The 14,374-nt window shown below is 47.9% G+C and overlaps 1 protein-coding gene across 2 annotated transcripts in view; it reads left to right on the top strand.

The window, feature by feature from the left end:
- The window catches only part of TRIO (trio Rho guanine nucleotide exchange factor), a 226,386-nt gene that overhangs the window by 171,111 nt on the left and 40,901 nt on the right, over positions 1 to 14,374 (top strand). For both annotated transcript variants that reach the window (XM_044233736.1, XM_044233744.1), the window contains exon 34: positions 13,487 to 13,779. In XM_044233736.1, the coding sequence (XP_044089671.1) occupies positions 13,487 to 13,779 (293 nt within the window). The remainder of the gene's footprint in view (positions 1 to 13,486; positions 13,780 to 14,374) is intronic.

Raw genomic sequence — 14,374 nt, 5'->3', positions numbered from 1 at the left:
TCTTCTCTAGACAAGGAGCAGAGCCCTGCTCTTAGCTGTGATCTGTCTTTGGTATGTGCTCTTTCTAAGCATATTTCTTCAGCCCGACTTCAGGATGAACACAAATTTATGGGTTTTTATTCAGAAGAATTTCCTCCAGGTGCTCAAAGCTGGCCTCATGGTCAGCAAGCAAGTCCATAAACCCAGGGTAGGCTGTCTGGGAGTGTGGGGGTAATGAGCCTGGAAATTAGTCCATGGAGACTTCCCCCATTTCCTCTTCCCGCCTTGGAGGATGGGCTGGGGGCACCGGGGGAAGAGCCACAGCCCAGATGCTCCCAGTCAGTTCTGACAGCCCTCACATCCGACCATACAAATACGAGCCCAAAACATACAGTTTCTCTTACACTCTATGTGAATAGGGAAAAAAAAAAAAAAAAAAAGAATTTACAGAAGGAGCAGCAGAGGGAAAGAAAACATTGGCAGATAACGTTTGGACATAGTTTGATTTTATTCTAGTCTTTTTCCATGTGAAATGTTGCATATTTTACTCCTACTTTGAAAACTCAACTCTAAGAAACCTCCTCTGTCCTGTCCATTGTCCGTTTTCTCAAACGCATCGCTGAGTAAGGTTTCTCTTGTTACTTCTTGTTAAAATAAAGAACAAGTCAAACCGTATCGAAAACAGACCTACGCCTGGCAGCATTGATAGGACCAGAGTTGTTCTGTCCAGGGACGGAGTCCGGAACCTGAAGACCACCCCCTCCCCCTCCAGTTCTTGAAGTCGCAGGGGTCTGGTCCGCAGTGGCCCTGTGGCCCAGAAGCACACCAGAGGGAGGGAGTCTTGAATAACAAGGAGGGAATGTGCCTGTTGGGACGTGGAGCTAAACACTGAACATTCTCCCTTTGTCTCTTTGCAGCTAGGAGAAAGCCAGCACTCGGCGCCCGCCCCCGCTGGCCTCTGCGCCCCACGCGGAGGCCGGCTGCTCACTTCCTACCCTTGCTCTCCTCCCGGTCTGTGGCTGTGCCATTCTGTCACACGGGGCGCTAATTAACACCAAGGACAGGATTTGTGCCGTTAATTGGCCTTCATAGCAGAGGCGTTCTTTTCGTTCCCTTTGTCTCCACGCTGGCTTTTGTTCCCTCCTGGAATAACTCCAGGCCTCCCCTCTTCCTTCCCTCCTTCTCTCCCTGTGCTTGCCCCTCCCTCAGAGCAGGCCGGGGGGGGGGAGGCGTGGGCATCCTTAGAAAGCGGCCCATCCTGGGCTCCGGGGCTTCTCCTGAGGAGGTTTCGCCTCCAGTGCCGGGTCTGTGAACAGCTCCAAGTAGAGTCGCCCTGACCCTCTTTTCTTTGTGTTTTTTACTGTTGTCATTGTTTTGCTCTGTAACATCCGAGGACGGGAGTGGGCAGTTTTCAAGAAATTACAGACTGGTCATGTAAAAACCAAAATTCAGTGCCATTCAGTTCTTGTAGCGCGGTGGTGGGGTGGGGTGTCCTAAAATCAGATTAAAGTTTGGGATTGCAGCCCCTAAACCCTTTGTGTGCTTGGTAGTGGGTGGGAACAATGGGGCTGCTACCCACACACCTTGGGCTTTTGGCCTCTTCCACCGTGGTTAACATTTTAATCCCAGTTCTCAAGTGCTCAGCTTTAAGTTAGAGCAGCATTTTGCCTTTGGTAGACATATTACTAAAATATAATTGTGAAAGAGATTCCTAACTGGTTAGGGCTTTTTGTTTTCTTTATTTTTTTTGAACCAAATGACCAGGGACCCTAAAATATAATGTACTAGATATTTGCTTTGTGGTTTAAGGGGGGCGAAGCCATCCATTTCCTCATTCTCCACGGCTGTAACTCTTTCCGAACTAATACTCCGTGCCCCTAGAGGCCGGGGCTTCAGCTAACCTGCTGCGTAGAGGACATGAAGAGTGATCCCGCTTGGCAAGCTCACTGCAGAACATTCCAAGGCTGGGTGTTTTTTTTTTCTTCTTAATTCTATGTAAAATTTAGTATACAGTTATGAAATGAGTTATGTGGCTCTATGAAAACGTAACTCTGCATGGTTCATAGCATATTTTGGTTGGGTATGTTCTTATACCCAACCCCCTGGGCCCCTCTGTGCCCAGGACTTCACATGGATTCATTTTCTAGAGTGTAGGAAAAAGGCTTTTGAATGTTAGCATTCTGGATCCAGTCTTAGTTAAAAATAATAGATTTGTATATGAATGAGGAGAACTCTGTTAGCGCCTGACACAAATCAGTCATGTAGTTTAAACCACTAACTACAGAATGTTCTTTTAAACCATTTTGCATGGGAGTATCTTTGTGTACCTCCCGCTTCATTTAGAGACATTTTCAACTTTAAGGAAATCTACAAATTGCCCCCTAAGAAAATCTTCGGTTTCTTCTGTAAGAAGGTAGGCTGATTTATTTCATTTTTTTTTTTTTTTTTTACCAATAACTAATCAGACATTAACCAAAAACACTAACCTTCATCATGAAGAATACAGAACAAGTAAGCTTCCTTCAAATAAGGGTAGGTCTTTTCACTGCTAACACTTTGTGTTGAATATCAGGAAAGGTTATGCCCACAGGATAAACATTCATGTTTTTAGCAGTCTTTGAACCTCTGAAAGGCAGAATCAGACGAAGGGAATGTTATGTGAGCATCACAGAATTGTTTATTTCCCCCCAAATTAACTTTCTATTCCCTTAAATGATGATTATCTGTTCAGGGCAATAATAAATGCTGTATTGCCCTGGGAATAGCTTCACAAATGAAGAAATTAAGAATCAAGAACCCATTATTTTATCTCAGAGAAAAACCTCATTATCCCTAAGTCAGCGGTACACTAAATACTAAGTAATCTAGTAAACACACGGTATTTGTGTTTATAATAATCTTTCTTTGTGTAAGTGGTATTCATCTTAAGTAAGCTTGTGGAAAGAACAGCCATTTGACTTTTGGGGGACACAGAGGTTCTCAGCTTCTGAAAAAGCCAAACAGATAGAGGAGCATTCAGAAGTTTTCCTGCTGCTGAGCTGTCAGCAGACCAGGGCCGAGGGCAGCATGCCCCAGGATGTCGCTGATGGACCCCGTGGTGGTGCTGGGCGGCTGTACATGCACCACGTGCAGGGCCCTCTCCTGCAGACCCTCCACGGGAGCAGCCTGGCCTGGAGCTTTACAGCTTCTGTTAACTGGTGTGGAGAGAGCAGTAGAACCTGGGGAGGGGTCGGAGGCCCCTCTGTGCCCAGGACTTCACATGGAGCGGCATGGTGGGGGCCGGTGTGGGCAGTGGGGCCACTCAGTGGCTGGAGAACTTTCCAAGTGAGCGCCGAGGCTACACCACATTTCATTCTATTTCCCAGCCGATGTGTGCTGGAGAGCCACATAGCTCATACATCAGGAGTGTGGGGACAGGCCAGAGGGTGTCAGAAAACTCTGGTAGACATAAATGTCTGCAGCTTGCAGGATTTGTGTGTGTGTTTCCCGTCTCACCTTTATGCAGTTTTTTTCAAAAAACTGTCTTTTCTTCCACCTAGCAAGGATACCTTTAAACATCTGCTTTTATCCTTGTGTAAAAGTCAGGAATGAGCCCAAATCCCCTGTCATCACTGGCAAGATAGATCCTTGGGGATTTCTTTTCCCTTTGTGACACTTCAGGCTTTTGGTTGCAGGAAAGCCTGCTGTTCATCTCTCAGAAACATATATTTCCAGGGCTAACTTGCATAAGAGGCAAAGAAAATGTCCCTGTTATCCGGAGAAAACAGGAATATGGGCTAGAAGCTTTCTTCCAACAAAGCCAGTGTTTGTCCCAGGCAGAGGAGGTTCACGAAGAAATATGCCCCAATATAAAAGTGGGCTTGAAAACGAAGACAAGAACTCTCTGACACCGTAGTTAGGTTTTGTAACGGTCTGGTTGTCCATGTGTGGATGTCTGCATCAGGTGAGCCGTCGGTCCACACGTGCCCGGTTCTCCGCCACCACCCTGGAAGCAGGGGGAGTCGGACCAGGAGGGCACACCATAGCATTCCACCTTTACCATCACTACGCTGCCTCCTGCCAGGGTCCTGGTCTCAAGCTAGGACGGCTGCCTAGCTCACCTCTTCCTAGAAGCCAGCAGCCTGGGGATGAACTGTCAACAGCCACAGATCTACTTGTCCCTAGAGAATTCCTCATCCAGCCAATGAGCCAGAGCCTTTTTTGTTCAGGGCACGGGTACGCCATTCACTAGATTTGTATTAAATTCCTAACACTGATCCAGACTAATCCAGCCTTTGTGTTCTCCACTATCAAAAATGACTCCTAAGATTGCATTTCTGAGGTGTTTTCAAATTTCCCCTTTGGCAGTATGTGATATCCTGTTCATCTGATTAGCCAAGCAAAGGATTATGCCATCTGCTTTCATTTTTACTGAATTTCTTCAGGTTTCCTTATTGGAAATTCAACTGTTGAAATTCACGTGGAGAAAGATCTTTAAGATGAGATGCTTTTCCTGACTAGAAGTTCTGACAGGTTAGCATTCCCCTCCCAAGAATGAATTCAAGGGAAAATGATGCTTGCAGTTCTGCATTTGTTGAAACAGCCACATTTTCAAGTGATTGTGTAATCTTTTAAGGGTTTTCAGAAAGAGCATTTTGAGATTTCTCTAAGAGTCAAAAGAGCAAAACTTGCACGTGCAACTTCCATTTGCATGTCTGTCTGGTTAGATAGAGGTTACAAACCTTGTGTCTCTTGTGTTCCGCGTGCTCCGTGGTGGTGAGAAGCCACTCCTTTTTCATGGTGTGACTCCCTAAGCCCAGGACAGGGACACTGCGCTTTCTGTCCCCACTATCCATCTCTTTCAACCTCCACCAAGAGAAAGGTTGGAGAGATTGTTTCTCTTCCAGGCCAGTTGTTTCTAGTTGGGTCGGCAGTGTGTGAACTGATGCCAGTGATTACATTGTGTCCTTCCATTCAGGGGTCCCCTGAGGTGGGCTGCTAGTGAACACTAGTGTCAATTCGTGGACAGCGGCTGCACAGGAAATGGCGAATGTGCTGGTCATAGATGTACATTTTCTCAGGCAGCAAAGACCATGTGTTCTTCATTACAGTGCTTATGCTGGACCTCTGGGTGAATCTAGGGATTATTTTAAAAAAGCAAAAAACAAACAACTCGGGAATTTAATCTTTCTCTTCATGTTTTCTGTGTTTACCTCATCTTTGAAAGCAAATACAGAGCCCACATTGTAGCATTAAGGACTCCCCTTGCAAATTTGCTTCTAATTTTCTTGCCACCTTTTTCACTCATCATCATTCTGTGAACTCTCGTGCTGCTTGGTACCTCTGCATAGCTTTTAAACGCTTCTAACCTTTTAAAAATGATTATTTCCTGTGTTAACGTGAATTTGTGTGACAGTTTCAAGCCAGAGTGAAGCCCGGGAAACGCAGGACACCGGACCATGGCGGGTGGAGGGCAGCAGGTAACCGACTGAGGCGGGGCACCGGGGTATATCTCAGCCCCTGAGGCATCTTCCTGCTGCTGAATCACACACGAGATGAGTGAAACACAGTTAAGAGTGAGGTAACTAGAACAAAAAAGAAGTCAATCAAGAGAAATTTTCAGATACTTACAAATAGAATATAGACTTAAGTTTGGAAATACAAAAATACTTGCTCCAGTATGCTGAACCACCAGAAGTATAACCGTATCCTGGGGCCAGTCAGTTTCCCCTTCTTTATGTGACGCTCCCCCCAATAACACCCTAGACTCGTCTCTCTCATCATTGTCGTAAATTAACACGCTTCACCTGTGGAGGTCATTGTAGTCACTGTGTGACACAAAGAGAAGATGCGATCCCTAGAAACGCATCTTGGGGAGTAATTTACTGATTAGCTCACTTTTTATGATCTCCAAGAGGATTTTTAGTACATTATGACCTTTTTATCCCCCCATTCCAAAAAGCTATTACCTTGATTCCAAAAAGCAGGGAATTAAAAGCCAGTTTGATAAGTATAGAGTTGACATCATTTATTGTGAAAATTTCGCTCTGGAATATTTGAACCACCCAGTCAGCAGCCATAAGCAAGCAACTTTTTCTTTGCTCCTGGATCAAGTAAATTTTAGATCTGATTTTCCATACATTGTGACCTTCCTGGGATGGTACAAGAATTTCCTAGTTTAAACTGTGATTTGCTGCATTGAATTCTTTTTTTTTTTTTTTTTAAGATTTTACTTATTTATTTGACAGACAGAAATCACAAGTGGGCAGGCAGAGAGAGAGAGGAGGAAGCAGGCGCTCCCCACCGAGCAGAGAGCCCGATGCAGGGCTCGCTCCCAGAACCCTGGGATCATGATCCGAGCTGAAGGCAGAGGCTTTAACCCACTGAGCCACCCAGGTGCCCCTGCTGCATTGAATTCTTGACAAGAGGTTTGAGAACCTGACGAAGACCAAATGCACCTGATTAAACGCTGCCCAGTCTGGTCAGAAACAGTCTGAGGGGATTATTTTTAGATATGAGGTGCAGCTGCCCCAAAGTGTCTTTGACTTATCTTCCTTTAGCACATAATCTGTCTCTAGCAATAGCTACTAAATAAACATGGCTTCACGTCCTTATCACTAGAATCAGAAGTCAGCAGTTTGCCCTGGGAGGGCGCTGAGCTCCGAGCTGAACTGATCCTGGTTAGAGGCTGGATCAAGACCTCACATGGCCTTGTCCACCGGACAGGGATTCTCGAGCACGTACAGTGGACAGAAAGATGGGAATATCTTCCTTCGAAATGAGCTACAGTTGTTCTGGGACAGTCGGTGCAGGAGAATTTGAAATGTGAGATATTTCAATAACTGGTTATTGGAAAGTCTGCCAAGATTGAGGGTACACATCTGTGTGGGGGTCATGCGTCATTAGACGTGACGCGGCTGTCAGCGCCAGTCCCATGTGCGCGCGTTTGGAGGATATTATGTGGGGTGAGGGGCGCATGTCTCTGCATATGGGCTGCGTGCGGTGAGGGGCTGCGGCCCCGGCCACTTGGAGAGGTGAGGCCTTCACTGTCCCAGCTGTCCCTTCCTCCCGTGCCTGGCCCCGGGGTGCCTCCCTTACCCCCACTTGCCTCCTTCTGCACGTTCTGTTTGTGTGCACAGGTGGGAGTCCTGCCTCCTGTGTGTGTCAGACTATGATTTTACAAAGACCGTGCTTGTTCCTGTCCTCCGAGCAGCCTGGGGAGGACTCACTGTCACTCCACCCTCAGAAAACTGAAGGACTTATATGGTACCCAGCCCAGGACCTAACAGGACAGGGCTAGGCCCCGGCCCCGTGGGGTTTGAATGAATATGCATCCGGAGAGGGCTTGTTCGAGGGTAAAGCAGGCTTAAACTCTGCAGAGACGGGGCGGGGGGAACAGACAGCACACCTCTGCCTTCTTAGAGCCACGTGCCGTGGGGACAGAGAAGGAAGAAAGGCAGCAGGAGTGCCGCAAGGGGATGCCGGGGTGTCGTTGGAATGTTTTCCACTCCAGGGGCTGAAGTTCTTCGTTCTGTACCCGGGCGCGCTCAGCACTGTGGGATTATAAACATCCTGAGACGTCCTGCCGTTGTCGAGCAGGGACACGGCCGAAATGAAATGTGAAACTCCTTACTCTGCAGCGAGCAGGATATGGTCCTTTCTCCTTTTCTCCTTACGTTAAAAAAAGTGCTTTATTAATCACAGATGTCCCAGATTTAGTGCCTGGAACGAGAAGGCGATTCATCTTCCCCCGGTCTCGGTGTTCTGTGTGCTCACAGGGTGCAACTCCTTCCTGCAAGGGGCCGGGGGTCAGCACTCCTGCCTTCCCTTCTTTCTTGAGCTTCTTCCCTTTTTTTAAGAAATCTAGTGTGCACTCTCTGTGAACTCTGACCTTAGCAAAGAAGCCATGTATGTGGGCTTGGTTTCCCCCTCAAAATAAGGGGATAAACCTGAATTGATTTCCTCTCTTAGGCTTTAGGCAGGCCACAAATGGTTTTCTCGTGTACACACTCAAGGGCCTTTTTTAAAAGACTGCGATGGGCTGATAGCCTCTCCTTACACTGCTTTTTCTTCTTCATACAGGACAAGTTTTTAAAAACAAATGGGAAGAAAATGAAGTAACCCACCTGGGCTCCTTCATAAATCCTTCATCTCAAAATGATTTTGAGGCCGTCCTGGTCACCACATGAGGCTTTTGATTACCAAGATGATTACACTGAGTCCCCGTTTTCCATAAATACAGTGTAGCAGGAAGTTGTGTAGTACTGAGGAGTCTTGAAGAAAGTCACCTCTAGCATCCTACCTTTGTAAATAGCACTTTACAGTTTGTAAAGCTCATTCACCCCATTATTTCATACAATCCTATGATAGCCCTGTGAGATGAGGAAATCCAGATGCCAGAATGTTGGCCTGGGGTCATGGCTGTTGAGTAGGAGAGCCAGACTTGGACTGAGACCCTTTGACGAGTCTAGAATTCCTTCTGTCACACATAATTGATCCTCCCTCTGACCTTCGAATTGGTGGAGTTTCCCTAAAAAGAGGAACGACATCCCCAAACCAGACACAATGTGACTGGAGCCATTCTGGGGGCTGGGAAGGCCGGGGATGGGGTGAGTAAGCAGCAGTACTGAGCGTTGGGTCTTTTGCTATTCCAAGAAGTTAGGAGTTGAGGGGAAGGCAAGAGACACCAATGAAGGTGGAAACAGGAACAGACACGGTTTCTCTGAGTGATAAATGAGTTTCCATCCTATTTCTCAGGTCGGTTCACTCCTGAACCCTCTTTCAGTCCCCTGGCCCCCACCAGGACAGCAGCCTCTCTACCTTGTGAAGAAGCATCACATAGAGCAGATCATTACGAGAATAGCCTCAGTCCACTCTGAACTAACCGTCTTGTGAGTAAGTGATTTACAGACTTGTGAACTTACTTGGAGCTCCCCTTACAACTGAGGAGGATATATGCCACCGAGTCAGGACATGACCGTTCATTGCGGTCAGCTTAAGTTATCAGGCAATATACTTAGTCGGGGAGCTAGCCCATAACCGGCAGTCGCCTTGTTCTCCCAACCATTTGTCGTATATTCAGCGTATACTTACTTACTCATCGCCAAGGATGTGCCAGACATCCTGCCGGCAGCTGGGCACATAGTTGTAAACACACCAGACCCAGCGCCCACCCACATGAAGCCTGGAGTCTGAGGTCACAGTTGGCTTCCTGTCTTGACAGGTACCCAGCTGGGAAAGTACCGGTAGGAGATGCTTACACAGAGCTGGGGCTGTAGGGCCTCCACCTGCGGATGACTCGTGTTACTGGCCTGAGCCGTCCTCGCTCTAATCCAGAGCACGAAGGTGAACTTTTGGAGAAAGGGGGCCTGGCCACACAGTGCTTATACCTGGGCAGGACGCTTAGGATTCTGCATATCACAGACACCAGGAACTCCCCTGGGAAAGTCACCTATGTGCAGACGAGTAATTTAAGGTCTTCCCAAGGAGACTTTTAAGCTCTGTGTTTGTTTTGTGACTTACCCTTACCTCGTGCCCAATAGCTTTAGAGACCTTAGTTCCACTAGGTACCACTAGGACATGTTTAATTTCAGATTTGCAGCAGAGCAGTTGGTCTAGTGGTTAAAGTCTCTTCTTCACTTAACTTAAAAAAAAAAAGCTCTTTATTTCATTCTGTTAATGAGTATACTAGGTTTAAATAATTTTTAAGTTTTTAAATTTCTGATTTATGCATTATATTGCAATCCAGTGAAGACCATAAAATGGGCTGTTAGCATCCATTGATTTGGGCAAAGAAGTTTGTGTATTATAAAACAACAACAATTTGTTGTTTTTCTCAAAGAGTATCAAACCATTGAAGAATTGAGCATTAATTACTATTAAAGACGAAGTGGACAGAGAAGGAATTCATCTATTTTGCTTTTGGTTTTGGTCATTTTTTTTATTGCTAATCACCAGAATTAGGACTGACATGTCAGACCTGCACTAGACAAAGTATCTGCTAATCCTAGAGACAGATGAAGAAAATCTCCCTCTACCTTTACACACTTCTGAAATGACATTGTTTTCCGAAGTAAAATGTAAAACTCAATGACATTGTGTAGGGGAGGCAGACGGGCCCAGTCAGTAGAGCGTGTGACTCTTGACCTCTGGGTCGTGAATTCAGGCCCCTCATGGGTACTCAGATTACTTAAAAACAACAACAACTAAAACAAAGCACTTAAAATTCAATACAGTTTTCTTCTTAGTTTGTAATTGCTCCTAGATTTTTCTAAGGTCTAAATATTCCAGTAAAGTGAAACAGTGTCATTAAGTGGTTTGATAAACAGCCCCTCAGGAAGAGAACTGCTCTCCCCTTCAGAACTGCATTCATCACAGGTGAACTCTGGCCTGGGGCAGCTCTTTCTCTTTGCTGGGTCTGGGAGGGTACATCCAGGCCACGGCCATGTTTATCTTCCCTGACCTGCCAGATAAAAAGGAACTCTGTTTTGAACCTACTTCCAGTGCAAAGAACCAAACCCAGTGCAGCTGAGCCCACAGAGAGAAGCTAGAAAATGCTATCTCCTGTTGTTCTTTCTGAGCCATTCTTACAACCAACCATCAGCTCCTCTCCGAGCAAGGCTAGAATGTCCTGGGAGCGATCCTTTTTAGGCCAGTCGGGTTGCACAAAGCATTCCTGATGCCTCCTGAGGCCTGCTGGGTCTGGTGACCGAAGGAGAGGTCCTTATGCTTCAGGGGACTGTCCTGCATTCCCACCCACCATGCTCTCGTCCACTTCCTGGTGGCCTTGTGGCTTTGGTGGACAGAGCCTGTCAGAATTCCAGTGGGCGTCTAGGAATCCTCCTAGGATTCGCGTGGTATGCTCCCTGCTCCCATGCCACATTCCCTCCAGTTCTCACTTCTGGGCACGGAACGCAGGTGAGGTTCTTACGTGGGCTCAGGTCATGCGCCCTGTTACTCGTCATGTGCGAGGATTCTGCTTAGGAAAGTGAAGACCCGGCATTGATTCGGTCGTATTGCAGTAAGTGGGCCTCGATCTCATTCCTGCCCCCTTGGTTCACCCACGTCGCAGCTCGTCAGAGGTTGGCCAGCCCAGGATGTGTCCAGCTGTGTGCCATCTCCACAGCCCTTTGTTTGGTGCCATTATCCAGCGGGACAAATGTACATCAAAGACATGATTGTCCTTCAAATCTGGGTGATGATTCAGCTTCCTCTACATCTTGAGGCTGGGATTTCTGATATTTCTCTTTGATACGTAGTAGATGCCTACTGTATGCCAGGCACCGTGGCAGGCCTGGGGAATACCTCACATAACAGCCGATGAGGCCCTGCCTTCATGGAACTGCCGTTCTCGTGATCTGCCTACGTGAGTTACTCAGGCCTAGCTCGTTCGAAGGCCGGCTTCCGTGCTCCCTCTTCATGAAACCTTCTGTGATCCTTCCACTCGGTTCCCCTTCTTCTCAACCTCCCACAGGATTTGTACTCGCTTACATCGTGTGTCATATTCTGGCCTAATAGTTATGTGGTCCTAGAAAGCACTACATGGTGGATCCCATGGGTGAAGTAAGGTTTTATTCCTCTGTGTTCAGTGGCAGGTAAGGGCTTGGCTCTGGATCCCAGCACAGTAAATGACTGAGAAACGTCACCTGCTGTGGCTAGCACAGATTCTTGCTGAGAGCTGGAACTTAAAACACTTCAGTTAGTTATCACTTGGTACATAGATTACCCAGACCTTCCCCTTCTTTTTGTCTTTCTTGTCCCTCCACAAGAGTTCCTGAGGCACTGTTTCCCTGTTTGCCCTTCATCCTAAATCCGCACCTGAGGAGGTCTCTAGGAAGTCCTCACAGTGTGCGTGTTGCCACCTTAATGGTTTCATGCTCTTCTTCCTCTCCAGACAGTACCTAAGGAAAAGGGGAGTGACATGGAAGGCTGGCAGGGACTCTCATTTTAAAATAAAGTTAAAGAAACGAATGGGTATATGTACACACATTCATATGTGTATATATACACACAGATGAAAAAAAAAGATTTTTACTCTTTAACAAAATGCTACATCTGTATTGACTGGTCTTGAAACCAAAGTCTGGTTCTGAGAAAATGTAGATTTTTAAGAATGAGTGATCCTGCTTGAAATGTGTCATCTGTTTATGGAAGATTATACCCTCTACCCGCGCAAGGCTTCGCCCAGGGCAGGCATGGGACAGCAGTGAGACCTGGATCTGCCGTCTCATTCTGGCGTCTGGAGCATAAGTGGGAAACTGCTGTTGACTCTCCTACGTATAATCACAGGATTGGGGGGATTAGCGCTCCTGCTTTGTAACCACAGCGAACGATGGTCTCCGGTGCCACAGACGTGGATAAAGGGAACACAGGGGTCTGTAGGATAGGGTCTTCTCAAAGATTAATTTTAATATTTTTAAGGCCTCAAAAGATTTAAGAAAATAACAAGCATAGTGATGATCTTCTCATTCCATTTCTTGAAGTGTAAAGTGTTTTATTCCATTCCACTGCAGTGACACCCTAGAGTCAAGTGCTCAGGAGAGGGCCAGGCAGTGTCCAAGGTCACCAGTTTTCTATTTGTAAAATAAAACCTCATAACTACATGGATTTGGTGAGCACCACAGTTTCCTAAGCTTTTCTTTTTTTTTTCTTTCTCCTAAAGAATCAACACTTCAGGGTTGACTAGATTTTGAGATCCAGTAAAAAGATTCGTTTGGATATATTTTCTGTAAAGCATTTTGGTTATTTGAGGAAGGCTTCCCCTCACATTTCTTTTAAAAATGTGTTATTGTTTTTGTTCATTGCTCCTGGCATTTGCCTCCATGCGAAGTCACTTAAAGGCTGAGAGCAAAGACACCCCCCCACCACCAGCAGCATATTTCCAGAGTCTGGCCACGGGCTGGGTCTCCCCCACGCCAGCCAGACTTTATCCCTTCCACAGTCGCCGACTTTGCCGTGATGCAGCTTTCCAGATGGGTGTCATTTGTCCCAAAGTCTGACCTGGGCAAATCCATACTGATTTGGGTGCGTGCGCACACACGTTGGCTTACGGAGTTGTTCTTGTGTTCAAACTATACATTCATCTGTCACAATTCGTTTTTAATTTCCTTTAAAGTCCTCTTTTGTAGCTTTTGTTTATCAAGAAAGTAGGTGAAAATAATTTTAAAATTCTGTCTTCTGACCCCTGTGATGTCTTAAGTGATGACATATTCAGTCTGTGTGACAGGGACACTGGTCTTCAGCATTGGTGACTTGGGGTGTGGGGAGGGAACGGCCCATCTCGAGAAGAGTGTCACTGGGAGCGACTCGCGTTTGGGACACTTTGAAAGGCGTGTGCGTGTGAGCGTGGCGTGCGCCCCGCAGGGACGTGGCCGGACACAGCGGAGGCGGCCGCGTGTGCTCCTCGCGCCTGCGCACCGCGCCGGGCTCCACGGCGACGGCGGGTCGGCAAGACGGCGCCGCCAGGACGGCGGGAGGGTTTCCCGGAGGGCGGGTCTGTGAAACCGGCCATGTCTCTCTCGTCCTTCAGACTCGCTGTCCGTCTCCAGTAACGATGCCAGCCCGCCGGCGTCCGTGGCTTCGCTCCAGCCCCACATGATGGGGGCCCAGAGCTCCCCGGGCCCCAAACGGCCGGGAAACACGCTGCGCAAGTGGCTGACGAGCCCGGTGCGGCGGCTGAGCAGCGGCAAGGCCGACGGGCACGTGAAGAAGCTCGCGCACAAGCACAAGAAGAGCAGGGAGGTCCGCAAGAGCGCCGACGCCGGCTCGCAGAAGGACTCGGACGACAGCGCGGCCACCCCGCAGGACGAGACCGTGGAAGAGGTCAGAGCCCGCTCACCGGGCAGGGCCACCCACCGGGGTTGCTCCTGAACTCGTAGGAAGGGCTGTGTCTCACTGGGCCCCTGGGACTGGCTGCTCCTGAAATCCCTTGGTAGCAAACTTGGACTCGGTGGGGACGAGCCGTCCCGCTAGCAGCTCCACCTTAACCTGGTCGGGCCCCTGGTGGCTTCTGAGAAAGAACTCCGGAGGACGGTGAGCCTCCGCCCGCCCAGGTATGGGCACCCCCAGGCCTGCTCCAGGAGGAAGGGGACACTGCTGCGTGGTCCTTCTGTCCGCGCACCACAGGCAAGCCAGGAGGCGCCCGTGGGTGCTGCAGAAGGTCTGAGCAGCCCCTAAACCGCAGGGGCAGCACTGTGTGGGGAAGCGCCCACTTCAGACATGGAAGGCCAGGAGGAGCGTGTCGCCTCCCTCCTCCCCCAGAGTCGTACTCAACATCTGTCCTCAGTAGAGAACACCCAGTGAATTTAGTTCGCTAACCAGTAAACACTGGGTTATTTCCATGTCATTACAGATGAATGTCTATCGGTCAGCCAGGAATTTTTTTAATTTCCTTTTTGTTTGGGGTGGAGAGCTTTAA

Source organism: Neovison vison, chromosome 1, assembly GCF_020171115.1.
Source record: "Neovison vison isolate M4711 chromosome 1, ASM_NN_V1, whole genome shotgun sequence".
Lineage (NCBI taxonomy): Eukaryota > Metazoa > Chordata > Mammalia > Carnivora > Mustelidae > Neogale > Neogale vison.
Note: the sequence above shows the minus strand (reverse complement) of the source record. Positions and strands in the feature narration are given on the sequence as shown.